Source organism: Ornithorhynchus anatinus, chromosome 1 (assembly GCF_004115215.2).
Source record: "Ornithorhynchus anatinus isolate Pmale09 chromosome 1, mOrnAna1.pri.v4, whole genome shotgun sequence".
Lineage (NCBI taxonomy): Eukaryota > Metazoa > Chordata > Mammalia > Monotremata > Ornithorhynchidae > Ornithorhynchus > Ornithorhynchus anatinus.
Window position 1 is genome coordinate 143,989,089 of NC_041728.1, and position 27,328 is coordinate 144,016,416.

General features: G+C 40.5%; 1 protein-coding gene across 3 annotated transcripts in view; it reads left to right on the plus strand.

Annotated features, from left to right (window-relative positions):
- The window catches only part of KCNMB2 (potassium calcium-activated channel subfamily M regulatory beta subunit 2), a 272,259-nt gene that overhangs the window by 223,132 nt on the left and 21,799 nt on the right, over window positions 1–27,328 (plus strand). For 2 of the 3 annotated variants that reach the window (XM_029074399.1, XM_029074346.1), the window contains exons 2-3: window positions 13,609–13,731; window positions 25,884–26,054. In XM_029074399.1, coding sequence (XP_028930232.1) covers window positions 13,676–13,731; window positions 25,884–26,054 — 227 coding nt within the window. In that variant the 5' untranslated portion in view covers window positions 13,609–13,675. The remainder of the gene's footprint in view (window positions 1–13,608; window positions 13,732–25,883; window positions 26,055–27,328) is intronic. The other variant, XM_029074596.1, reaches the window with a different exon arrangement.

Genomic DNA, 27,328 nt, shown 5'->3' on the forward strand with positions numbered 1-27,328 from the left:
CGGCAACAGATAGAGACAGTCCCTGCCATTTGACGGGCTTACAGTCTAATCGGGGGAGACGGACAGACAAGAACAATGGCACTAAACAGCGTCAAGGGGAAGAACATCTCGTAAAAACAATGGCAACTAAATAGAATCAAGGCGATGTACAATTCATTAACAAAATAAATAGGGTAACGAAAATATATACAGTTGAGCGGACAAGTACAGTGCTGTGGGGATGGGAAGGGAGAGGTGGAGGAGCAGAGGGAAAAGGGGAAAATGAGGCTTTAGCTGAGGAGACGTAAAGGGGGGATGGCAGAGGGAGTAGAGGGGGAAGAGGAGCTCAGTCTGGGAACGCCTCTTGGAGGAGGTGATTTTTAAGTAAGGTTTTGAAGAGGGAAAGAATATCTACCCCAGCGCTTAGAACAGTGCTCAGCACATAGTAAGCACTTAACAAATACCAACATTATTATTAATGTAAATAATTTTTACTCTTTAATTTAAAAATATGTACATTTGTGCTGAAGATTTGAGGTGGCAAATATCAAATGCCCAAAGGTCACAGATCAAAATGCATAGTTGACTCAGAAGGGAGAGGGAGCTGGGGAAGGGGACTAAATCAGGGAACGTCTCTTGGAGGAGATATGACCTTAATAATGGTTTGAAAGTGGGGAGAGTAACGGTCTAGTGTACATGGAGGGGGAAGGAGTTCCAAGCTAGAGAAAGGACTTGGGAAAGTGGTCTGAAGCAAGATAGATTTGATTGGGGCATAGTAAGTGGTGCTAGAGGAGCAATAAAGTGTGCAGGCTAGGCTGTAGGAGATCAGTGAGGTGAGGTAGGAGGGGAAAAGCTTATTGAGTGTTTCAAAACCTAATGTTAAGGAGCTTCTCTTTGACATCGAAGTGGATGAGCAACCATTGGAGATTTTTGAAGAGAATGAAGATATGGACTGAACTCTTTCTTTTAGAAGGGTGATCCATGCAACTGAGTGAAATAGGTACTGGAGTAGGGAGAGGCAGGGAGGTCGGAGAGGCGGCAGATGAAGTACTAAAGACGGGATAGGAGAAAATCTTGGATCAGCATGGCAGCAGTTTGGATGGAGAGGAAAGGGTGGATTTTAGTAATTTTGCGGAGATAGAACCATTAGGATTTGGAGATTGATTATGTGGGTTGCATGGGAGAGATGAGTCAAAGACAACAACAATGTTAGAGGCCTGTGAGATAAGTAGGAGAGTTATGTTGTATACAGGGCTGGTAAGTACTGGGAGACGACAGAGTTTGGGTGGGAAAATAAGAAGTTCTGTTTTGGGCAGGTAAAGTTTGAGGTGTAGGAGGGATATCCTGATTTTAAAAAGTGTGCTGGAGGAAACACCAGAATGAAGAGGAGAATGGTTAGGGCTGGAGAGGTAGATTTGGGATTCATCCACACAGAAATGGTAGTTGAAGCTATGGGAATGAATGAGTTCTCCAAGGGAGTGAGTTTAGATGGAGAATAGATTGGGACCTAGGATTGAGACTTGAGGGATCCCCATTAGCAGAGCGTGGGAGGATCAAAGAGGAAAAAGCAAAGAAATTGAGAGGTCAGAGAGATAGGAGGAGAATGAAGAGAGGAGAGTTTCCGAGAAACTAAGGTTGGATAATATTTCAAGGAGAAGGAGGTAGTCTACAGTGAGAAGCAGCATAGCTTAGTGGATAGAGCTCAGACCTGAGACTCAGAAGGACCTAGGTTCTAATCCCAGCTCCAACCACTTGTCTGTGTGACCATGGGCAAGCCATTTTACTTCTCTGTGACTCAGTTACTTCATCTGTAAAATGGAGATGAAGACTGTGAGCCCTATGTGAGACAGGGACTGTGTCCAACCTGATTTGCTTGTATCTATCCCAAGGTTTAGTATATAGTAGGCATTTAAATACCACTATTATTATTATTGTATTGTAGTGTTGAAGGCATCTGAGAGGAGGATTAAGATAGGCCATGAGTCTGGTGAGAATGTGGTCATTGGTTACCTTAGCCTGGAGATTTCCATGGATTGAAGGGAGCAGGAACAAGATTGGAGGAGATCAAAGAGAGAAATGAAAGGGAAAGTGGAGAGAGAGGGTGTAAAAACTCTACCGAGAAGTTTGGAAAGGAATGGTAGGAAAGAGATGAGACGATAACTGGAGGGAGCCATGGGGTTAAGGGAGGGGGTTTTTTTTTGATTGTTGTTGTTTTTTAAGGATAGAGGATATGGAAGCAGGTTTAAAATGATAGGGGGAGAAGCAATCGGAATGTGAACAGTTGAGATGGCAGTCAAGGAAAAAATAAGGGAGGAGATGAGTGTTTCAATAAGGTCTGAAGAGATAGAGTCAGAAGCACTGGTGGAGGGAGTAGAGGCAAGATCTCTCTTCTTGAGATACTGCAGAGAATGGAGGGAAAGTTGAAGAGGGCAGAGGAAGAGATGGGGATTAGAGAGGAACAGGGAAGTCTTTAGGGAGACCACACCTGATGGTTTCAGTTTTGTTGAAGCATGGGGCTAGGCCATTAGGGGAAAGAGATGGTGGGTGCTGGAGACAAGAGGTTTGAGGAGGGAGGTAAATAACAGATAGCTGGTTGGGACAATGGGTACTTAAGAGAATTAGGAAGGAGAAGTATTGTTGTTGGGCAAAGGAGAGGGTCATTTTGAAGCAGGTAAAAGTTAATTTATGGTGGACAAGATCACAGAGATGTCTGGATTTCCACCAACAGTGCTTCACATCTTAGGCACAGGAGCAAAGGAAGTATTCTGTGGAGGTGATCCAGGATTGGGTTGGTGGTCATTTACTTTAATAACTGTATTTCTCTCTACTCTAAGCTCTTTTATCCATTTGATCAATGGTATTTAATCAATTATATGTATTGAGCACTTGACCAAAGTACTTAAGAGTAGACACATTCCCTGTTAACTTACAGTCTCAAAGAGGAGATAGACATTAAAATAAATTTTGGATATTTACTAAAGTGATCTGGGGTTGAAGATAGAAGTAAATATTCCTTGTGAGCAGCAATCATGTCTACCAACTCTATTGTATCTTCCCAAGTTCTTGTCACAAGTCCCTGGTTCATACCAACTAGGACCTCCCTGGACCAAGGAAACCTCAGTAACATGTAGAAGTCAAACCAAACTTCTAATCACCAAGGTTATTGTGGAAAGTTTTTTTTACTTAGTTTTACCAACTTGGAAAGGAGTGATACATACACACACTCACCCACTCCATCAAGGGTCCAGCACCAGCCTGCTGATCGAAGGAACCCATTCTACCAGTGTTTCTTCTTCCTCTTTCTGAGTGCTACTCCTGCCTGAATGTTTCTTGCCCTGTATGCCTCTGGGCTGCTTCTTACACACCTTCTGCATACCTTCACAGACTGTTTTCCTACTGCTCTGCTTTCCTCTGTGGATGTTTCCTTCTGACTCAACATAATCGCCTTTTATCTGTCTTAGACATCTCAGCTGTGGCTCTACATGGCAGTCATTGAGTGGTCAACTGTCTCAGTTAGAGCTCATTAGTTCCTTCACCAGTCTCTTCCCTGTTGTTGTTCACAGGATCACAATCAGTCACTAATAAGGCAGCTTGTTGTGGGCTCACCACATTTCTTAGTACAGTGCTCTGCTCACAGTAAGTGTTCAATAAACACCCCTGATGGATTGAAATGTGTTATCATTGCAGGTTCCTTGACAGTTTTCTCCAAAAGGTTTCCACACTTCCTGTGAGAAGCACCAATGCTTAGTGGAAAGAGCATAGGCTTGAGAGTCAGAGGATGTAGGTTTTACTCCCAGTTCTGCCACTTCTCTTCTGGGTGACCTTGGGCAAGCCACTTAACTTCACTGTACCTCAGTTTCCTCATCTCTAAAATGGGGATTAAGTCTGTGAGCCCCACGTGGGACAACCTGATTACCTTGTATCCATCCTAGTGCTTAGAACAGTGCTTGGCACACTTAAAAAATACCATTATTATTATTAATACTTTTGCACCTGATAAGAAAAACACTGTGAGGGTAGCTCACTAATTCAGCTTCCTCTGAACCGGCTGATTGAGTATCCCCATACTACAACCTACTTCTGTCTAATTTACGGAAACCCTCTCTCCCACATGGCACACTCTATGCTTGAAAGAGAAGTGTTCTCGACTTCCTGCAGCTGTCATGGCAAGACCCATGGCAGTAGAGGTAAAGGAGGCAAGCAGAATGAAATTAGGTGGAAGAGGATGATGCATGGCCAGGTGGAAGAGGATGATGCATGGCATAGTGGATAGCACAAGGGCCTTGGAGTCAGAAGGTCATGGGTTCTAATCCCAACTCTGCCACTTCTTTGCCGTGTAATGTTGGACAAGTCACTTTTCTTCTCTGTACCTCCGTTACCTCTTCTGTAAAATAGGAATTGAGATTGTGAGCTCCATGTGGGACAGGGACTGCATCCAACCCAATTTGCTTGTATCCACCCCGTGCTTAGTACAGGGCCTGGCACACAGTATGAGCTTAAAAACCACAATTATTATAATCATTATTATGAAGCCTGAAAAATATTGGAATGGATGTATGAGGATGGGCAGTAAACACAAGGAAAGGAGCTAGACTTTTAACTTGTTATGGTCAGGGAACATATCCCCTAATTCTGTTGTACTGTACTGTCCCAAGTACTTAGTACAGTACTTGGCTCAATAAATATGATTGATAGATAGTAAGCACTCAATAAATACCACAGATTGATTGATCACAAATCAAAGCCCAAATGAAAAGCCATATGGCCTGGTGAATAGAGCATGCCTTTGGGAGACAGAGGTTCTAATCCCAGCTCTGCATATTCCCTGCTGTGTTACCTAAAGCAACTCATTTTACTTCTCTGTGCCTCAGATTAAATACCTGTTCTCTCTCATATTGTGAGCCTCATGTGAAGTTGGGTTTGATCTGATTGTGTTGTCCTCTACCCCAGCATTTAGCACAGTGATTTGTTCTTAACAAACACCATTATTATTATTGTTGTTGTTATCATTAATGATCTAGGGGGTGCATTGACAAATGACAAGGTGAAGCAGCAACTAAGGAGGAAGCAGCAAGGCTCAGTGGAAAGAGCACAGGCTTGGGAGTCAGAGGTTATGAGTTCTAATCCCAGCTCCTCCACTTAGCTGTGTGACTTTGGGAAATCACTTAACTTCTCAGTGCCTCAGTTACCTCATCTGTAAAATGGGGATTAAGACTGATCCCCACCTGGGACAACCTGATCACCTTGTATCCCCCCACCCCCACCCACCAGCATTTAGAACAGTACTTTGCACATAGTAAGCACTTAACAAATGCCATCATTATTATTATTATCAAGCCAGAAGAAACTATTGAAATAATCCCAAATCTTGAGAGAGTTAAAAGGCTTCTCAGCTCTCAACCCAATCTCCTTCTGTAGCACAACCACATCAGTGTTTAACCATTTCCTCCCAAGGCAGACAATCATTTTATTCTAATTTTGTGGAGTGTTATACAGCCTGGAAGAAATCTTCCCACACCATAACCAGGGCCCCAAGGAGCATATATCTCTTTATATCCTTCACTCCACAACACTTATGCAAGCCCACACTTTTTTTTTTCTTTATTTCTAATGGGTTAATGGAAAGAAAGCACACATGCAGTATGACTTTATGCATCTAGGTTCCTATATAATAATGTTGGTATTTGCTAAGCGCTTACTGTGTGCAGAGCACTGTTCTAAGCGCTGGGGTAGATACAGGGTCATCAGGTTGTCCCACGTGAGGCTCACAGTTAATCCCCATTTTACAGATGAGGTAACTGAGGCATAGAGAAGTGAAGTGACTTGCCCACAGTCACACAGCTGACAAGTGGCAGAGCCGGGAATCAAGCCCATGACCTCTGACTCCAAAGCCCAGGCTCTTTCCACTGAGCCACGCTGCTTCCCCTAATATATATATATATATATATATATATATATATATATATATATTTATGTAAATATATATATCCTATATACGTTGTTCAGCATAACTGACCTTTAATAATTGAGTTTTCATCTTTTAACCTTGTGGCCTAATGGAAAGACCACAGCAATGGGAGTCAGAGGACTAATCTAGTCTCTGCCAGCCATTTGCTTCCTGTGTGACCTTGGGTAAATCACTTAACTTCTATATGCCTCCATTTCCTCATCTGTAAAATGGGATTAAATGCTCATTTTCCCTCCTTAAACTGTAAGTTTCAGATGTGATAGGGACTGATTAACTTATAGCTACCCCAGCACTTTCTTTAGTAAATGGTTAACAAATAATGCATTTTTTCTTATTGTAAACCACACAGCTATTTTTTTTCAATAATAGTAATAGTAATTGTGGTATTTGTTAAGCACTTACTATGTGTCAAGTACTGTACTAAGGCTGGGGTAGATACAAGCAAATCAGGCTGGACACAGTCCCTGTCCCACATGGGGCTCACAGTCTCAATCCCCATTTTACAGATGAGGGAACTGAAGCACAGAGAAGTGAAGTGGCTTGCCCAAGGTCACACAGCAGACAAGTGACAGAGCCAGTATTAGAACATATGTCCTTCTTAGTCCCAGGTCCGTGCTCTATCCACTATGCCAAAATGCAACAAAATTAGCTGTAAAAAAATTGCTCTTATCTTGAGGTTTATCTAAATGAAACTACTGACCTAAGGTTCGGCTCTACACAATGTGTTTCCCTTCCAAACACTGTCAAGCCTACATACCTTGTAATGAAAGGTTCATATCTTACATATTGAGAAAATGTGTGACCCATACAATGCAAGAAAACATCGGATTTAGCATTTTACAAGCAACCTTTGGAATTGCAACTGTGATGTCATTAATGCTACAGTTTTACACAAGATTAGGCAAGTAATTGTGTGTTAAATAACTGAGGCTGGCTCGGATTTCCCTGTTAAATGAAACCCAAAGCATTAATGATATCACATATGGGCAGTTCAAGGCCACTGACATTAAGGAAAATTCAGGAATTAATAGAATTCTTGAGGGGTGTAAAACGTCTTTTTCTTCTGTCCCCTCTTTAGGAAGTTCTTACGTTTCAGCAAATCATTCAGAGTAATTTAAGGCACTGATACTCTCATGATGTGTAAGAGGACTAGGAATTTTCCCATATCGGTGCCCTAAGTAAAACCTGGACTTCACTGAAACTTTCGGGAGCCCTGTGATGGAAGAAAAATGGGGGCTTTTTGTGAAAAAATTCCCACAACTAAAATATTTTTAGTTTTTCATGTACCTGCCAATATATGATTATGTGATTTGGGTTCTTTAAAGGCAGCTGTGTGTTTATATTTTAATAGATAAAAAATACTTTATGATCCAAGTTAAAATTGAATACAGGAGGTAATAAAATGTGAACTTAAATTTAAGGCACCCATTCATTCATTCAATTGTATTTATTGAGCGCTTACTGTGCACAGAGCACTGTACTAAGCACTTGGAATGTACAATTCGGCAACAGATAGAGACAATCCCTGCCCAACAACTGGCTCACAGTCTAAAAGATAATTATGGTATTTGTTAAGCGCTTACTATGTGCCAAGCACTGTTCTAAGCGATGAGGTAGATACAAGGTAATCAATTTGTCCCACATGGGGCTCACAGTCTTAATCCCCATTTTACAGATGAGGTAACTGAGGTACAGAGAAGTTAAGTGACTTGTCCATAGTCACACAGCAGATAAGTGGTGTAACTGGGATTAGAACCCAAGTCCTCTGACTCCAAAGTCTGTGCTCTTTCCACTAAGCCACACTGCTTCTCTGAAGCAGAAATCGAAAAAAATGATGTACAGTCTCCCAGCCTGTGCCATTTCAGTTAGAGTCAGGAGGGCTTCTACAAATTTTCAGGTTTTTACATTTCAAGCAAAAAGTGGGATTAGTGACTTTGTGTCTTTTGCACTTGAGATTCAGATTATTTAATCACTGTATTTGCCCATCATATTAAATCACAACCCTGACTAGTCACCACAATAACTTGTACTGCTTGAAACCTTTAAAAATGATATTCATTCAATCATATTTATTGAGCTCTTACTGTGTGCAGAGCCCTGATATGCATAACATGTACTCAACAGAAATGTAAAATCAGAGCTCTGTACATATCTTGTAGTAAAGGATTGAGTTCACTGCTCCTGCTAATAAGATTTACATAATAAGTTTAAAAATGCCTTATTATTATTATTATTAACAAATTATACCAAGTTCAATTCCCCCAATATTTAAAGTTACTCCACTGTTGGAATTTAGGCATTTTTGGAGACTTCAAATTACTTGAAGGTCATTAAGTGTTAACTGCCACTGACTACTGATCAGTAACCTGAAGGCCTTAGTAGACAGTTTTGGCTTTTATTAAAATATTCATTTACAGAGCTTTTTCCCCATAAATTCAGTGTGATTTTTTTTCCTTTTCCCAGGCCTGTAAACCAGGATAAGTTTCTGTCCCAGGTTATGTGGTTTTTCCAAAATTCTTCAGGTCAAATCAGAATTTCATCTCTGGCACCTGATCCAGGGTTGGGTACCCATGTTGCACTACTATTTCAGATGCATGTTAGCTGTTTTAAAATGCAAAAAATCATGTCCTTTACTTTGGGACTAGAGGATTCTCTTAAATAAGAACCCAAAAGGTTCTTATCTTTAACAGCTTGAAGAGCTGCATTAATTCCTAACGTCCTTGAGGAGAGATGGAACCTCCAAGCAAATCCCCATTTTTGCCTTTTAAAATCACCACAAAACTTTTTTGTCTCTGCAGCAGCAACCAACCTTTGATTTTAGTTAACCACCAACTTAGCAGGTTTTAAACAATGCTGTCATTCATCAGGGTGAAAAGAAACTTAAGTGAGGAAATTCTAAATCCACTTATTGGAGCAGGCCAAGGAGCTTTTAGATTACTGCAAAAGGATTAAGAAAAGACAATTCATAGCAATAAAAATATATTTCATCCTCCCTTGTTCTTTCAAGTAAAACAGCAAGGCAAGGCCATGGCTGGGATAGGGTCCCTCAGTCTGAAAATTATCCCCAAACTATTTGTATTAACACAACTGCTTACACCTGGAATTATTTTCAAGTGGTACACAAATTTTGTGTATTTTATGGACCACCTCTAAATATGAGTGAGAGGAGAAGACATCAGGATATCTGAATTTTAGTCGTGGTTTACCACATCCCCTATGTATTTTCTCTTCTTCCCAGCCAAATTAGTCCTTTAACTTTTTCTCTCAATGTCTTTCTTAAAAATCAATATTACTGCTTATGTCTCTTACGAATTGAATTTTGAGAAATAGCTACCAAATGTCTTTTGCTAATATAGAGTTCTAAGAAATAGCACTCAGGAGAGAAGAAACTAAAAAACAAGCATTCCTTCTCATAAAAAGAATTGTTACACTCAGTGCAGTGTCTTCTTTGCACAGAGCACTGTATTGAGTACTTGGGAAAGTGCTCACAGAGCACTGTATTGGACTGTGCCTGTTGTCATTAACTCGTATCTACACCTGTGCTTAGAATAGTGTTTGCACACAGTAAGCATTTAACAAATACTATTATTAGTATTATCATTGTTAAACACCTAGGAGAGCTCAATAGAGGATTTGAAAACATTAATTTATTCATTCAATAGCACTTATTGAGCACTTACGGTGTGCAGAGTACTGTACTAAGTGCTTGGAAAGTGCAATTCAGCAACAAAGAGAGACAATCCCTGCCTACAACAGGCTTACAGACTAGAAGGTGGGAGACAGACATCAAAACAAGTAAGCAGGCATCAATAACATCAATTTAAATAAGTAGAATTATAGATACATGCAAATCAAAACAAGTAAACAGGCAATAGTATAATCCCCTAGGAGTTTACAATCTAGTAAGGAAAATAGACACAAATTAGATAGGTGGAAGAAGATGGTGGATAGATAAATGTATGGATAAGTTCTTACTAAATAGTAGAGTTTATAAATTGATGTGTACAAAAGTGTTACAGGTCTACTCTAAATGCATAAGTGTGGATGAAGTGGAAAAGTTCTGAGGTGGAAAGTGGGTAGATGTGTCCTGGGGAAAAGGAAAAATCAATTGGAAAAAGCCTCCAAGAGGATGTTATAAACCCCATTTCTCAAGATCTCAATAAAAACAAAAATGGTCTTTACATCTGTTTACTCTAGAAAAGCAAAGTGTTACAGGGGCCTTGTTAAGATCCAAAACAGTAGCTTTAAGGAACTAGTAACCCCAAATTTAACTAGCACATACAAGCTTATTTACATACACTAGCACTAACAAACTTATTTATGTCCTCCTCAACACACAGGTTTAGATATGTATTCAATTATTATTTTACTACCTTAGCAAAATACTTTTATGATAGTCTCCCCCATTATAGTGTGGAGTAGTGGATAGAGCATGGTCCTGGGAGTCAGTAGGATCTGAGTGCTAATCCCAACTCTGACACTTGTCTGCTCTGGGGACCTTGGGCAAATCACTTCACTTCTCTGAGCCACAGTTGCCTCATGTGTGAAATGGGGATTTGGATTGGGAACCCCAGGTGGGACAAGGACTGTGTCCAACCTGATTATCTTGTATCTACCCTAATGCTTAGAACAGTGCTTGGCACATAATAAGCACTTAACAAATACCATAAAAAACCTCACTGTGGACAGGGCTCAGGTCATGTCTTTATTCTGAACTTCTTCAAGCACCTAGTACAGTACACCACACCAAAAGGGCACTCAATAAATCATTTTACTATGACTAATACTAATACTTTCATTACTAACCCTTCTCCTTGAGACAGGAGCAATTAAGGTAAGCCTGGATCTTGTTGCTAATGATCCCTCACTTTATATGCCAATAATTTTGAGACTTCAGAACATCCTTCACAGGTTTGCATCTCTGGCTCTAGTTGCTCCAATCAATCAGGATGTTATTAGCCTTTGTGTATATATATGCGTACATATTTGTGTTATATTTGAGCATGTTCTGTTTCTGTCACTTTTGTGTCTAGTCTGTAAGATCATTCTCTAGACTGTAAGTTCATTATGGGCAGAGAATGTGTCTGTTATATTGCTAAATTGTACTCTCAAGCACTTAGTACAACAGTGTTCTGTACTCAGTGAGTGCTCAATAAATGTAATCGATTGATGTTTTGTACATGTCTTTACTCTGAAGTGCTTTAAAGGCAAGGCAAAGTTGGCTCAAATTAGGATACTCTTAGCCTTTCTGCAAATATATGTTAGTTGTACTTAAATGTTTTGTACTTCTGTCTTAAACAATGTGACATAGCAGTGGACTGGGGTTGGTTTTCCCAGAACAGTCTTCGTGGAGACCATGATGTAACCAGGAGACAGTGAAAACAGAGATAGGCACAATGTGGGATAGATGCAAAACAATAAGTACAAACAAATGCAAGGATTTATCCTTACTTATATTTACTTACAGAAAAGTGTGTTGTTCCCACATAGCCTTTTTCAGCCACAGGCACACACACACCCAGATGGTGTCATGAGTTGTGTCATCTTTAAGCACAAAGGACAGCTATAACTATGAATTAACACGTAGCTAATTGTCCTATCCACCAAGAGTCTGTAAATTCCTAGGCGGCAAAGATGGTGGTCTTACTCTCGACTTGTACTTCCCCTCAGGACTTTGTGGACAGTTGCAAAGGAAGAGCATCCTTGTTGCTAAATATGTCCCATTGACTGACTGGATATCTCTTTGATTTCTGTCATTATGTTTTCTCAAACTTCTTTCTTGAGCCAGTGTGCCTCATGGAAGGAGAACTGGCCTTGGAGTCAGGAGACTTGAAATATAAGCCTGAGACTCAAAGGTCCTGGATTCTAACCAGACTCTGCCTTCTTCTGCCAGTTGACTTTGGGCACATCACTCAGCATAGCCTAGTGGCAAGAGCACATTCTTACGAGACAGAAGACATGGGTTCTAATACTGGCTCTGCCACTTTTCTGCTTTGTGACCTTGGGCAAATCATTTAACTTCTCTTTGTCTCAGTTACTTCATCTCTAAAATGGGGATTCAGACTGTGAGCCTCATATGGGACAGGGACTTTGTTGAACCTGATTACCTTGTATCTACTCTAGTGCTTAGAACAGTGCTTGGCACATAGTAAGTGCTTAATAAATACCTTCATCATGGTTATTATTATTACTTAAGTTGTCTTTGCCTCAGTACATCTGTAGAATGAGGATGAAATGCCTGTTTTGTGTTTTTACTTTTATGATATTTGTTAAGCATTTACTATGCTTCAGACACTGTTCTAAGCACTGGAGTAGGTACAAGTTAATTAGGTTGCATACAGTGCCTGTCCCACTTGGGGCTCACTGTCTAAGTAGGAGGGAGAACAGGATTTTAATCCCTATTTTACAATTGTTCCCCCTCCCTCTTAGATTATATATCCCACGTGGGACAGGGGCTGTCTGACCTACTTATCATTATCTCGTATCAACTCTAGTTCTCGGTACATAGTAAGCATTTAACGAATACCACAATCAATATCATTCTTATTTCTATGTCGTGATATGCTTTTAATTTTTTACTAAATTACTAAATATTTACAAGCTTCAATTTCCTCTCCTGTAAAATGGGAATAATATCTATTTGTCCCTGTCTCATAGAAATACTGTGAGGACTAAAGTCACCCCCTTTACAACAAACATTTACCAAAAGTCTCCCTTTGACAAAGTTTTACAATGGACTGGACATCTCAGTTGATGTTTAAATCCTTTTCAACAGACTTCATAAATGTAGAAAATGTAAGGCAAGCCTTCCCTGAAATGAGCCCTTCCCATTTCATTTTTGAGCAATTTTACTGTGTGTTTCCCAGCTTGACCGGCTGCAAACCTCTTATAGATGAGTGGGTTAATCGTGTGGTAATAAAAGGGTTAATCTCTTCGCCAACGGAAAACGAACTTCAATATTTACTCTGCATCATGCATCACTAGCTAGTAGCAGCCACAGTGCACCTGGTCGTGTCGCGATGCTTCTCTCAAACTGGGGGAGGGAAAAGGCACTGAGCCTTAACCACAGGTTTGGCAGCAGAACGATTCTTTGGACACACCTTGTAGTCACCAAAAAACGTCAGATCTGTCAAGTTTTAGATAAACTGAAGAGTACGGCAGAAAAGGAACTTGCTTTATCGGGCAGAAAAGTTTGGAAAAATAAAGAGTCCGAACTGCGTTCAATCCAGGTCAGGTACATTTGAAGGTGAAGCCTGAAATTTTCAGCCTGAGAGAGACCTAAGTACTCCAAGGGCACACTGGCACCCCAAACGAACCTAAACATCCCAGGTATCTGTTTGTTCAGGAGACCACATTACCAAGAAAAAAATGGCACTTTTCTCATAGGACACAACTCCTGCTGGGAATTGAGGACAATCTGTAAAGAAAAGGAGGCAGAAGAGAATTGAATGCCACTTAGAAAGCTTAAAAGGAAATAGAAAGGTCTTCTCAGTTAGTTTACATACTGCCTTGAATCATCAGAAAGCCCGTCTCCTTTGGAGAGAGTCGGCTAAGCTCTACCGGTTCAGATAAAATTCAACCCCCAAACTTGAAGCAATGGACTTAACTTATTCCACTGTATTTCCAAAGGGTGACGAAGACTATTCCTCTGCTTCTCCTAGGTCATTCCGTCATTCCTCAAAGAATTCCACCAAAAGGAAAGGCACCTCTAGGCAAACATCCTCTAAGATGTTTATCTGGACCAGCGGCCGGACCTCCTCATCTTACAGACACGATGAAAAAAGGTAAAATACCTCATTGCCTCTTTGTGTATTTATGTCAGTTCCACTTTTCAAACTTAGATGAGGCCAGAGGAACATGGTTAGAAAGCTAAAAGACATGACGAGTAGAGTATCTGTGTGTGTGACAGCATAACGTATAGCAAAGATCAACATTGTGCTGAAGGGGTCGGGACTAGAATGCTGGAGCTATATTCAAGAATTACTGTAAAGAAGGAGAGAGGGAGGGCAAGTTTCTAGGGCTGTTTCGAGGGTCCCTTGGAAGAGGGAAAATATCAAAGACTCAAAAGAAAAACAAAACAAAAGGGAGTGAGAGAGATAATCGAGAGATAGAAAGAAGGGGCTGAGTCTACGGAGTGGCCCATAAGTCCCTCTTCCCCTATTGTGTTACACCTGCAACGACAACAAAAAAAATTGCACATGCTAATACAAAGGAAGAGGGTCTGATGAAAATCCCTGAAGAATAAAAAGCAGGATATCCTGCCTCTTGTCCCACCTCCAGTTTCTCACTAACATTTGCAGATGGATTGGATAACATGTTTCACAAAATCCTGGAATCTTTTCTTGTCCTGTCATATTCTCTTCCTTCTTTTATTTTTCCATTCTTCCCCCCCCCCTCCGTTTATGTTCACTGTACCTTTCCCTTATTTTAAAATACTGAATTTGGGCAGTATCTCAGATATCTCAAATCTAATAACAAATCTGTTGGCATGGGGAGAAGGAGCTGGAAATGTGCCCTTGAATTCAGGCATAGGATTTGTATCTCTTTCTTTTTAACCATTTACACCCTAAAGGCAAATAATAAAAAAAGTATTGTCCTCCCCTCTTAATTTCTATAAGTACACCAGACATTTTTTCAATGAACTCTTAAACTTTTTATTCTTTTCTAAAATTCTTCAAGATAATGAAGAAATTGGATGGTCTTTTAAGGAGTATTTTTCGATTGCTTTAGTCATACAGCTACTCTAAATGGATCAGGAAAAGTTACAACTTTTCTACAGCTACAGCTGTGTTTGTATAGATTTTGCTTGAATATCCAATATTATTGAATATGTCTAGCATTAACATTAGAAAGAGGGGAACTGGTTGAAAAGTTAGTCTTAGAAGCTCTGTTATCAAAAGTAATACTATCTCCCTCTGATTAGTTATCAACAATGTTTAGGGCTAGCAGGATACAAATTCTTGACAAAGAGAGAACAATCTCTCTCTCATACTTGTAAAATTGTGAAGTTGCTTAAAATTGCTCTCAGGAGAGCAGACTAAGAGCTGTTAGTGACTTGATCTGGGAGAGTCTATATTGCTTATAAATGATCATTTTAGTTAGACTCATCTTTATGTGCAATAACTCTTTGAAATATTGCTTGTCTTTCTTTCTCATTCATCTCCAAACACAGCTCTTCCATATCACTTGTCTACATATGACACATAGAACATGCATATACCAAACTGATTTTCAGTGTTTGGTAAAGCAAAACAGACTAATGGTTTTCTAGAAAATTAAGGAAAAGTATGGTGCTAAGAGGGGAGTTTTCAGAAAGGTTCCTAGGAGGAAACCTATGGTTTATTTCCTAAGAATAACTCCAGACTAATCCAGGAAATCAATAGATAGACATGCAATGACTTTTCTGTCTGGCTTCTTTTGGAAAGAAAGCTTATAAAATCACTCTCCCTAGTCAAGTGAAGCAGAGAAGTGAGCAACTGTCCAGTATAATAATAATAGTATTTGTTAAGCGCTAACTATGTGCCAAGCACTGTCCTAAGTGCTGGGGTAGATACATGGTAATCAGGTTGTCCCATGTGGGGCTCACAGTCTTAATCTCCATTTTATAGATGAGATAACTGAGACACACAGCTGACAAGTTGCAGAGCCGGCATTAGAACCCATGACCTCTGACTCCCAAGCCTGTGCTCTTTCCACTAAGCCACGCTGCTTGAATAATCTAAGTCATAGAGAAATTTTTGTAGTAATTATCCACTCTGGACTGATCAAAGTCCCTGAATACCTGTTCTCTCTCCACTTCCCTCGATGAGTTTTAAATATGGCTTAAGTATTCTCTTTTTTCTCTCTGGCTATATTTCCAACTGCAAACCCAGATCAAAGCCAACCACATAAGCTAAACTCCAGTCCAATCTGGGCTGCCTGTCCACAGAGCACAAAACTGACAAAGTTAAAGCTCCCTGGAGCTCCTCAGAGTAGGGACCCCAAAATACTCTGGCATTACTGTCTTTTCTGCACTTGGCTAATTGTGTGTAATTTTTGGTTCTTGCTGAATGGTGATTTGAAAATAATGTAGTACAGGACCAGATGCAAAACAATAAGAATCTGCAGTTTTATTTGAAAAACACAAAACCTAGCAGATGGAATAATTGAGGAGACAAGAGCTCCCTATCTCTGCTTTACCACAGCATAACCTTCAACAAATCCCTTTAAATTTCCTCTATATCATTAATCACATATGGGTCATTATACTATCCAATATAATAAAGATACGGAGGGATCATTGAAGAAATGACTGTAAAGTAATTTTACAGTGTAAAGAGCTTCATATTTTTCCAAATTTTTGGAAGCATATTTCTAATTTTATCAATAATTGCCATATAGGTCATTAGACATCTTATAGCTTTTGGGCAAACTCTGCAAATGGCAGAGGTAATTAAGCCAATCAATGCTGATCTTACTACCCATCTATGCAGGACAATAGTAGACATTAAGACAGCCTTGTATTAGCTAACCATGTGGAAAGAACATGAAAATTACATCCAGTAGAAGGCAGTGATGCCCATAAAAGCCAGTGCATCAGCAGGTCACATTGTAAAGATTTCCATAAAGATATAATAAACCATTGTCTTCCCACTCCTAAGTCGATCATATGAGTTAGTTTCGTTTCTGCAAGAGCAACATTACCTAACAGCTCTATTCATTCCTAGGTCAACTGGAATTTTTAAAAAATCTTTGGTTCTCTGGGTGTGTTTCTTCAATGAATTGGCCAAAGGAGACTTGAAACAAGTCTCTACTCTTAAACATCTAGTTGAACCACATTATTATTATTATTATTATTTGTTTTAGAAAGAGATATTCGAGCTACTTGCATCTGAATTAGGTAGAAATTGGTAGTAACAATGGATCAATCTGCCTGTCTGTCCCCCTCACCTTCCTCTCCTGTGATTAGCTCATTCACCACTCTGCACCTTAGCTTCTCTCTGCTTCTCTATACACATGCCAAATGAGGCTAATGTTGGGAAGCCTTTCTATCTCCAGTGACAATGTATGGATCCAAAGCTGGGCAGTGAAAAAACAAGATAGAAAAAGCATCAATTCTTTTGAAATGTGGTGTTGGAGAAGGCTTTTGCAAATACCATGGACTGCCCAAAAAACAAGTGAATAGATTTTGGAGCCAAAATGGTCTTTGAAAGGCCAAATGACTTGACAGTATTTTTTGGACAAATAATCAGGAGGACTAATTCTCTGGAGAAGACACTAATGCTAGGAAAAGTCCGGGGAAAACATGGAAGAAGCAGACAAGTAGATAGATGGTTAGAAACCATAACAGTGATAATGGAAGAGCTGTTAGCAAGGTTTTGGATTATGGCAGAAAACAGGACGTTTTGGAGAAACTATATCCATAGAGTCTCCATGAATCGGAAATGACTCAACAGCACTTGATAATAATGATAATAATAAATGTTATAATACTAATTGTGGCATTTATTAAGCACTTGCTATATGCCAAGCACTGTACTAATTGTTGGGGTAATTACAAATTAATCAAGTTGGACACAGCCCATGTTCCACATAGGGTTCACACTCTAAATTGGAGAGGGGAGGATCTAATCCCCATTTTACAGATGAGGTAACTGAGTCACAGAGAAGTTAAGTGTCTTCCCATGGTCACCCAGCAGACAAATGGTGGAGCTGGAACTAGAATCCAGTTTTTCTGACACCCAGGCTGGTGCTCTTTCCACTAGACCACACTGCTTCCCTTGTTTATGACAATAACAAGTTCTCTGAAGGAAGGATGCTACATAAATTGTGGATGCTATCGGTTCCTCCTTACAATGGCCTTTAAATTGTTCTAAACAAAGGATCGTGTTTTCTATTGGTTCAGTGCCAAGGAAACCTGGATGATTTGGAGGTTGGTTTTTTGCACTGTTGTTAGTGGTGGGTTTTTTTATGGTATTTGTTTAATCGCTCACTATTTGCCAGGCACTGAACTAAAGGCTGTGGAATTTACAAACTTAATCAGGTTGTACACAGTCCCTGTCCCAAATGGGGCTCAGAGTCTTAATCCTCATTTTACAGATGAGATAACAGAGGCACAGAGAAGTTGTGATTTTCCCAAGGTCACACAGCAGACAAATGACAGAATTGGGATCAGAACCCAAGTCCTTCTGACTCCCAGCTCCATGCTCTATCGCCAGTCGAAGGAAAGCCATGCATTTTTGTTCCACCATCAACACCACTAGAACTCTTAATTTTATGTAATTGTCCCATTGGCTATGCCTGTGTATTACATTTATCGAAAATAAAATGTAAGCAACTCATGGGCAGGGATAATAATAATAATTACTAGTTAACACTAATATTACTATTTTGGCATTTGTTAAGAGTTGACTATGTGCCAGGCACTGTACTAAGCCCTGGGGTGGATACAAGCAGGGTACAAGGGATTGTCTCACTTCTTGGTTTTGCACTTACCAAGTGCTTAGTTCAAGACACTGCATCCGATGGGTTCTCAGTAACCATCAGTACTCACTAGTAGTACCACTGCTATGCTAGAGCCACGCTGAATTACTCAATCAATCAATGGTATTTATTGGGCACTTACTATAAGTGCTTGAGAGAGTACAATATAACATATCTGGTAGACATGTTCTTTGCCCACAAGGAGTTTACACTCTGAACTGTAGTATGGAGAGAATTAGAGAAGCAGCGTGGCCCAGTGGAAAGAGCCCGGGCTTGGGAGTCAGAGGTCATGGGTTCGAATCCCAACTCTGCCCTTTGTCAGCTGTGTGACTGTGGGCAAGTCACTTCACTTCTCTGTGCCTCAGTTCCCTCATCTGTAAAATGGGGATGAAGACTGTGAGCCTCACGTGGGACAACCTCATTCCCCTGTATCTACCCCAGTGCTTAGAACAGTGCTCTGCATGTAGTAAGTGCTTAACAAATACCAACATTATTATTATCATTATTACTATTAATGTTTTGCTATTTTCATCATCAATACTTACTAATGAATCCTCATTCAAAAACAATTGGTCAGAGTATCCCGTATGTTTGCAGGGGTTAGGGTAATGCAGGCTAAAAAATGTTAGCTGCTTACGTGCTTAGATTGGGGAAAGAAGTATACCATCCTCATCTTTCCCCTCCCCTGACCCTGGAAACCTAAACTCACAAAGTTACTTCCAGCATCTCCCAGTGATGATTCCCTTCCCCAGCAGGAAAATCTTTGAAAGTGGTTAAGGAAGCTTCTTGTGGTTAAGGAAGCTTCTTCTAGGCCTGACAAATTGGCTTCAATTCTCACTCTAAGAGTAATAACAATAATAATAATAATATTGGTTAAATGCTTATTGTGAGCCAAGAACTGTAATAAGTGCCAGGGTAGAAACAAGACAAACAAGTCAGACACAGTTCCTGTCCTATATGGGGGCTCAGTCTAAGTGGGAGGGAGAAGAGGTATTTTACCCCTATTTTATAGGTGAGGAAGCAGACACATATAACTTAAGTGCCTTGCCCAAGGCCACTCAGCAGGCCAAAGTCATACTCACAAAAAGACAGGATAAGAATGTAGGCTCTCTGTCACCCAAGCCTAGGCTCCTTACAACATTGCTTTCTCTTGTGGGGCTGAGCAGAGGGGTACTTTTTGCCATAAAGTAATTACAAATATGACCACCCACTATGTATTGAAGGTGAAAAAAAGTGGGGAGGGATTAGGAGATATCCATTTTAAATCTGTTCATAAAAACATTGAATAATGAGAAGCAACATGGTCTAGTTGAAACAGCACAGGCTTTGGAGTCAGGGAAACTGAGTTCTAATCATGAACCTGCCACTTGACTGCTGTGTCCCCTTGGGAAAGTCACTTAACTTCTCTATGCCTCAGTTTCCTCATCTGTAAAATGGGGATTAAATCTTACTCCCTCCTATTTAGATTGTGAACCCCGTCCCACATGGGACAGAAACTGTATCCAACATGATTAACTTGTGTCTACCCCAATACTTAGAATAGTGCCTGGCCTATTGTACCTTCTCATATCTGACAGAAATTACTTTCCTCACCTTCAAAGCCTTATTAAAGGCACATCTCCTCCAAGAGGCCTTCCCAGAGTAAGTCCCACTTTTCCTTGTCTCTCACTCCCTTCTGTGTCACCCTAACTTGCTCTCTTTGCTCTTCCCCCATCCGCAGCCCCACAGCACTTACATATATCTGTAATTTTATTTATTTGTATTGATGTCTGTCTCCCCACCTCTAGACTGCGAGCTCATCGTGGACAGGGAATGTCACTGTTTATTGTTGCATTGTACTTTCCCAAGCACTTAGTACAGTACTCTGCACACAGTAAGTGCTTAATAAATAGGATAGAATGAATGAATGTTGTTATTATTATTGTTATTTAAAGGCCTCACATTTAACAGGTTTGTATTAAAATTTCCCAACCAGAAAACAAAAAACCATTCAACTGAGGCAGATTTCTTCTTTCTCTGGCAGGTTCTTTTAAGACCCCAATAAGCTCTATTTCTCAAACCAAGACCTAAGACAGCCCCGATCCATTCTCCTTCTATTAAGTTAAATCCAGTTTTCTCAAACACCTTCCAGTGCCTTGGAAGCCTACCGTCATTATCCCCTGTGCACGTTCTCAAAAATATGAAGAACATTTGTAACTCTTCTTGCATTCCAATTTGTTTTTCAATCCCCCATTTGATCATTTTTATATGCAGGCTGCTCTGGTGACATTACTGACTGATTGCACCATGTCTCTTATGTCTACAACCTGATAAAAGTTATGCTGTGTGACTGGATAACATTCTAGAACTGTCTCAGTATTGTCACCTTCCTATTTGCTTTCATCTGGGGAAAAATGCAGATCTCAACAGCAGCTATCAGAGTTAAATAGATTTTGATAAATAATAATAGGAGAGTAGTTTCAGGTTATCATTTTACATCAGGTCCGTGGAGCCAGTGAAGCTTAGGTTGTCACAGATGTAAAGGGCTTCCTGCCTGGGACAGTTAGCTGCCGATTTGTGCTTCAAAAAATAGTCCTCAGAGGGATCAAGTTGAAAGAATTGGAGTTTGAATGGAAAGTCTTAGAATGCCTGAGAAGGATTCATCAATGAAAATGAGACCTAAAGAGAGGGTAGATAGTAATAGTAGTATTAACAGTAATTATAATAGGAGCCGGAGCAGCAAGAGCAGCATGGCTCAGTGAAAAGAGCCCAGGCTTGGAGTCAGAGTTCATGGGTTCAAATCCCAGCTCAGCCGCTTGTCAGCTGTGTGACTTTGGGCAAATCACTTCACTTCTCTGGGCCTCAGTGACCTCATCTGCAAAATGGGGATCAAGACTGTCACCCCCACATGGGACAACCTGTTCACTTTATATCCTCTCCAGCACTTAGAACAGTGCTTTGCATATAGTAAGCGCTTAACAATGGCCATCATCATCATTATTATTAAGAGCAGCAGGAGCACTGTCCATTTCCTCTGTCCATTTCCTCTCACTCCTCAACTCCACTGCCCTCCTGTTCATACCCACCTCGCACTAAATCGGACACACATTTGTGGCTTAGTACAGTGCCTGGCACATAGTTAAGCACTTAACAAGTACCATTACCCTCCCTCCCTTCTGCTCTTCCCCCTTCCCCTCCCCTCAGCACTGTGCTCATTTGTATATATTATTACTCTATTTATTTTAATGAGGTGTATATCTCCTTGATTCTATTTATCTTGATCATGTTGTTTTTGTTTTGTTCTGTTTTGCTTTGCTGTCTGTCTCCTCCATTCAGACTGTGAGCCCGTCATTGGGCAGGGATTGTCTCTATCTGTTGCCGAATTGTACATTCCAAGTGCTTAGTACAGTGTTCTGCACATAGTAAACACTCAATAAATACTATTGAATGAATGAATGAATGATTATTATTATTTCATCTCTAGTCACTGTTCAATCTCTATCGTCTCCAAATTTGAAATTCCTCTATCAGACAACAACCCCCAATTATCTCTTACACACACACATCCTCTTTGCAAATCGGTCCTGTAGGGAACAGGACTCTCCCAAGGGCTTAGTACAGTGCTCTGCACACAGTATGCACTAAATATGATTGAATGGATGAATTAATTCAGCTCTCTCCTCTACCCAACAACACTTCTCCTTTGTAATTCACTCCCATGCCCATTACCTCCACCAGCTGTTTCAGATGTTTAACTGGAGAGAAGCAGCATGGCTCAGTGGAAAGAGTCCACTCTGGCTTAGGAGTCAGAAGTCATGGGTTCTAATCCTGGTTCTGCCACCTGTCAGCTGTGTGACTTTGGGTAAGTCACTTAACTTCTCAGTGCCTCAGTTACCTCATATGTAAAATGGGGATTAAGACTGTGAGCCTCATGAGGGACAACCTGATTACCCTGTATCTATCCCAGCGCTTAGAGCAGTGCTCAGCACATAGTAAGTGCTTAACAAATACCAACATTATTATTATTATTATTAACTCTCTCCTCACACCTCCTGTCTCCCTACCCCTACCAGGTCTTTTCCCCAATGACCTGGCCACATACTTCATCAACAAAATTAAACCATCAGGGAGTATCTTCCTAAAATCTCCCCTGCTCCTTTCCAATACGCCCCTTCCCTTTGCTCCTCCTCTATTCTCTGCGGTATCTCAAGAAGATATCTCTCCTACTCCCAAAATCTACCCCTTCCCCCTGCACCTCCAATGCCATCCCTTCATACCTTACTGAAACATTTGCTCCCTCCTTTCTTTCCTCCTTGACTGCCATTTTCAACCATTCACTTTCCAATGACTTCTTCCCCTCTCCTTTTAAACATGCTTGGGCATTCCCTACCCTATCCTTGAGCAAGTTGTCTATACCTGCTGACTCCATTCCCCCTTCTGCAGCTCTTTCCTTGATCCCCTCCAATTTGATTTCCACCCCTTCACTCCATATTACAGCCCTCTCTAAGGTCACTGATGACTTTCTTCTCACAAATCCATCCTAATCCATACAACCCAAATATTCAATTTGTTACCAAATCCTGCCAGTTCTACCTTCATAACATCGCTACAGTCTGTCCTTTCCTCTACATCTAAACTGTTACAAAACCTATTCAAGCATTTATCCTATCCCGCCTTGACTACTGCATCTGCCTGCTCACTGACCTCCCTGCCACCTGTGTCTCCCCACTCTAGTCCATAGTTCACACTGATGACTGGATCATTTTTCTAAAATGTGTTCAGTTCACAACTCCCTACTCCTTAAGAATCTCCAGTGGCTGCCCATCCAACTCTGCATTCAACAGAAATGCCATACCATGGGTTTTAAAGCAGTCAATCCAATCAACTCACCCTTCCCTACTTCACCTCACTGATCTCCTACTATAACCCAGCCTGCACACTCCACTTCTCTAGCACCAGTTTACTCACTGTGCCTTAATCTCATCTATCTCAATTGAATTAATACGATTCATACGTATAAATTCATATGATTCATTAATATTGTTAATATGATTGAATGAATGAATTAATTAATTAATGAATACCCTTTGAGCAATTGGTATTCATCTCACCCTGGGCCCCAAAGCATTTATGTACATATCTGTAAATTATTTATTCATAATGTCTGCCACCTGTCCAAGACTGCAAGCTCATTTTGGGCAGGTAACAGGTCTACTCTTTTGTACTGTACTGTAAGAGAAGCAGTGTAGTTTAGTGGATAGACCGCGGCCTAAGAGTCTGAAGGACCTGAGTTCAAGTCCCAGATCCTCCACACGTCTGCTACGTGACCTTGGCCTAATCACTTAACTTCTCTGAGCTTCAGTTATTCCATCTGTAAAACAGTGATTAAGAGTGTGAGTCTCATGTGGGACAGGGACTGTGTCCAATCTGCCTAACTTGTATCTATCCCAGCACTTAGAATAGTGCTTGGCACCTAGTAAGTGCTTAACAAGTATCATAATTATCATTACTCTTCCATGTGCTTAGTACAGGGCTCTGCACAGAATAAGTGCTCAAAAATACCACTGGTCAATTGAGGAAAGGGAGATGAATAGGCAGGTGTGAAAGTAATTCCTCCGTAACGCATGCTTTTGCTAAACACTTTCGCTAGGACACTGTGGGGAAGTAGGGGCTGTTTTTCTGACAGTTCTTGTGTTTCTGGATAGAGCGCAATACACTGTTGGAAGGAATGGCTGTGAGAATATGTGCAGTGTCCAACGAAGTGCACAGTCCACAATGCAAGAATTCCTCAATGCAGAGTTCATCAAGAACATAATCACCATGTTACAGGGTAGCAGATTATAGTTCTTGGAGAGTCAGAGAAGCCCTAGAAGAATGATAGTGCTGAGAGACCTGTAGGAACCCTAAAGAAGTAGCCAAACTCAATGATAAAAAGGGTGAAAATGGTTTGTTTTGGTACATTTCCCAAGTGTCTAGTGAGGGCTCTCTGCATATAGAGTTGCTCACTAAATATACTGATGGTAATGAGAATAAAAAGATAACCATCCTTTCTCACTCTCTGGTATGATTCTTTATTGATCTTTATATTTTCCTCATCAGTGGATATAAATCCTCCTTCATGAATGATCTAGTGACTGTCAGTGTATACCAAATGGTCCATTTGATTCAGAGAAGCAGCCTGGTGTAGTGGATAGAGCATGGTTCTAATCCCAGCTCCGCCACCTGTCTGCTGTGTGACCTTGGGCAAGATGCTACACTTCTCTGTGCCTCAGTTCCCTCATTTATAAAAGGAAATGAGGACCCTGAGCCCCATGTGGAACTTGGACTTTCTCCTACCCAATTAGCTTGTATTTACCCCAGCACTTAGAATGAATGGCTGGTACATAGTAAGGGCTTAAAAATTACCATTTAAAAACAAACCAAAGAAAGTAATATTTCCTTCTACTCCTAAGTCCCAAGACCCCCTTCTCTCTGCTTTTAACTCTCTTCCCCCCTCCTCTTTTTGCATCTGCCACTCTATTTCTAGACCTCATCTTCTCTTCTCCTACCTTCTTTTTCCAGCTGTCCCATTCTCCCCAGGTCTTTCCCCTCTCTTTCCCAGATCCTTCATTCATCTTCCAGGCTTTTGGTTTTCTAATTTCCCCACACTACTTATGTATTTCTTCCATTCCTTTACATTAATGGCTCTCTCTGGTAAAAAAAAAAAAAGTAACTTCTTTGGGAAATGCTGACTCTCCAACTGAAGTAATTGAAGTATAACGGAGGGCTGTGTAAAAAACACTTGAAAGACACCATCCCTGCAATTCTAAGAATAATCATTGTTTTTATTCTATTCTGCCACCACACTCTAAAATGTGGCTCAGCTAAATGTTGGTGAAATTAATGCCACATCATTATTCCTTCACCTTCATTTTCCTCATGATTCATAAATCAACATAAACGTAAAAAGCAAGTCAAATTTGAAAAAGATGGCATGGTTGAGAATCTACAAAAAAGGACTCCTTCATCTGTGAACAATGGAAATAAAAGAGGAAGCTGGGTCTGTGCCTACAATGTACTGGCATTTATTTTACTGTTTGTTTGCCTCATTATTAAAAATGGGAAAAATGACAAATTGTTACTGAATGACAAATTTCTCAGGGAGCAGAAGGCATGAGTTTTTGTGGACTTATCTAAAGAATTTCAGGGGAAAGGAGAAAGATGGTTATTTTTCAAGATTTGGGGTGGGGTAGGGCTATGGGCAGATAATTTCAAAACACCTAAAGAGTAAATTTTTACATTTATAATAAAAGGGTTTCTGTTTCCGCTCCCTGTTGTGTTTTTGGACTATTCCAGAGGGGCATGTCCTGCTCTATCAGCAGGAATCCAATCACTGAAGGCTCCTTCTAAGGCTTTCCTGCTCCCGAGAAGGCCTTAATGGTGGACTTACCCACCTTCCAGGGGTGCACTGATTGAATGTGAACGTCACATAAGAATGTATTATTTTCAACCTCAGAAATATTTACCAAAAAATCAGGGACCACGACCTCCTGGATAAAAGGAAAACTGTCACTGCTTTGAAAGCTGGAGAAGACCGGGCCATTCTTCTGGGACTGGCCATGATGGTGTGCTCCATTATGATGTACTTTCTCCTGGGAATCACACTCCTTCGTTCCTACATGCAAAGGTAATGTTCTCTAATCTGTTGAGGTTCTTGGAGCCTAATAATAATAGCATTTGAAAAGGGTTTACTGTTTGCAGGGTGCTGAGGTAGAAACAATACAATCTAATCAGACATAGTCCCTGTCCCACGTGGGGTCCACGGTCTAAGATGGGGAGAGGATAGTGTGACGTAGTGGATAGAGCACGGGTCTGGGAGTCAGAATGTCATGGGTTCTAATCCTGGCTCTGCCACTTGTCTACAGTGTGACCTTGGGCCAGTCACTTCACTTCTCTGGGCCTCCGTTACCTCATCTATAAAATGAGGATTGAGACTGTGAGTCCCTTGTGGGACAGGAGCTGTGTCCAAGCCCATTTGCTTGTATCCACCCCAGCGCTTAGCACAGTGCTTCACACATAGTAAGCACTTAACAAATACCTCAGTCATTATTATTATTATTAATACCCATTTTAAAGATGAGGAAACTGAGGCATGGAGGAGTTAAGTGGCTTGCCTAAATTTACACACAACAGGCAAGTGATGAAGCTGGGATCAGAACCCAGGTCCTCTGTCTCTCAATCTTGTCCTCTTTCCACTAAGCCTCCCTGGCCTTTTACACTTCTTCCAGACTCGTATTCTCATCTTGCCTTCCTTCTCTTCCCTACCCCCTGGCACCACATCAAGCAAACAAAAGTGTGTTACTTATTTTCAGTTTTCCAATTTACCATTAGTTGAGTAACAGGGGTAGAGAAAATGGAAATGCTAGATTCTGAGTAGGTCTGCACCCACAGTGTATTTACATAATATTCCTCCTATTAGCTCATCTGCAGCCCACTGATGTCCATAAAAGTGAGGATTAGCTGCCACAGTAAAACACAGCACTAGTTTAATTCAGTAGAGAGCCAAAGTAATATTCAGCTGCCTACAGAAACAATGTTCTTTCAAATGAAAAATGGAGGTTTAATTTAGAAGGAATCAAGCTATTTTATAACATTCATTTCTCCATGTAAATTAACACCTTCATGTTAAGAAACAAAATCCAACTGAAATACAGCAATTTGTTCAAATAAAGGCATCACATTTCACAGTTGTTATTGCTTTATTCGGTTTTACCGATGGCCTTCGGCTGTTTTTGTTCTCCACGAAAAGCTGAGAACTTCGATTCCCTTTCATTCACTGAGCTCCAGAACAACTTCAGATTGTCGCATCTGTTCAGAACCATCTAAAGACATCACAAGATTGTGAGCATGCCCTCTATTTTCTGACTCAGGAAAATGCAATTGACTATATCTGATGCGATA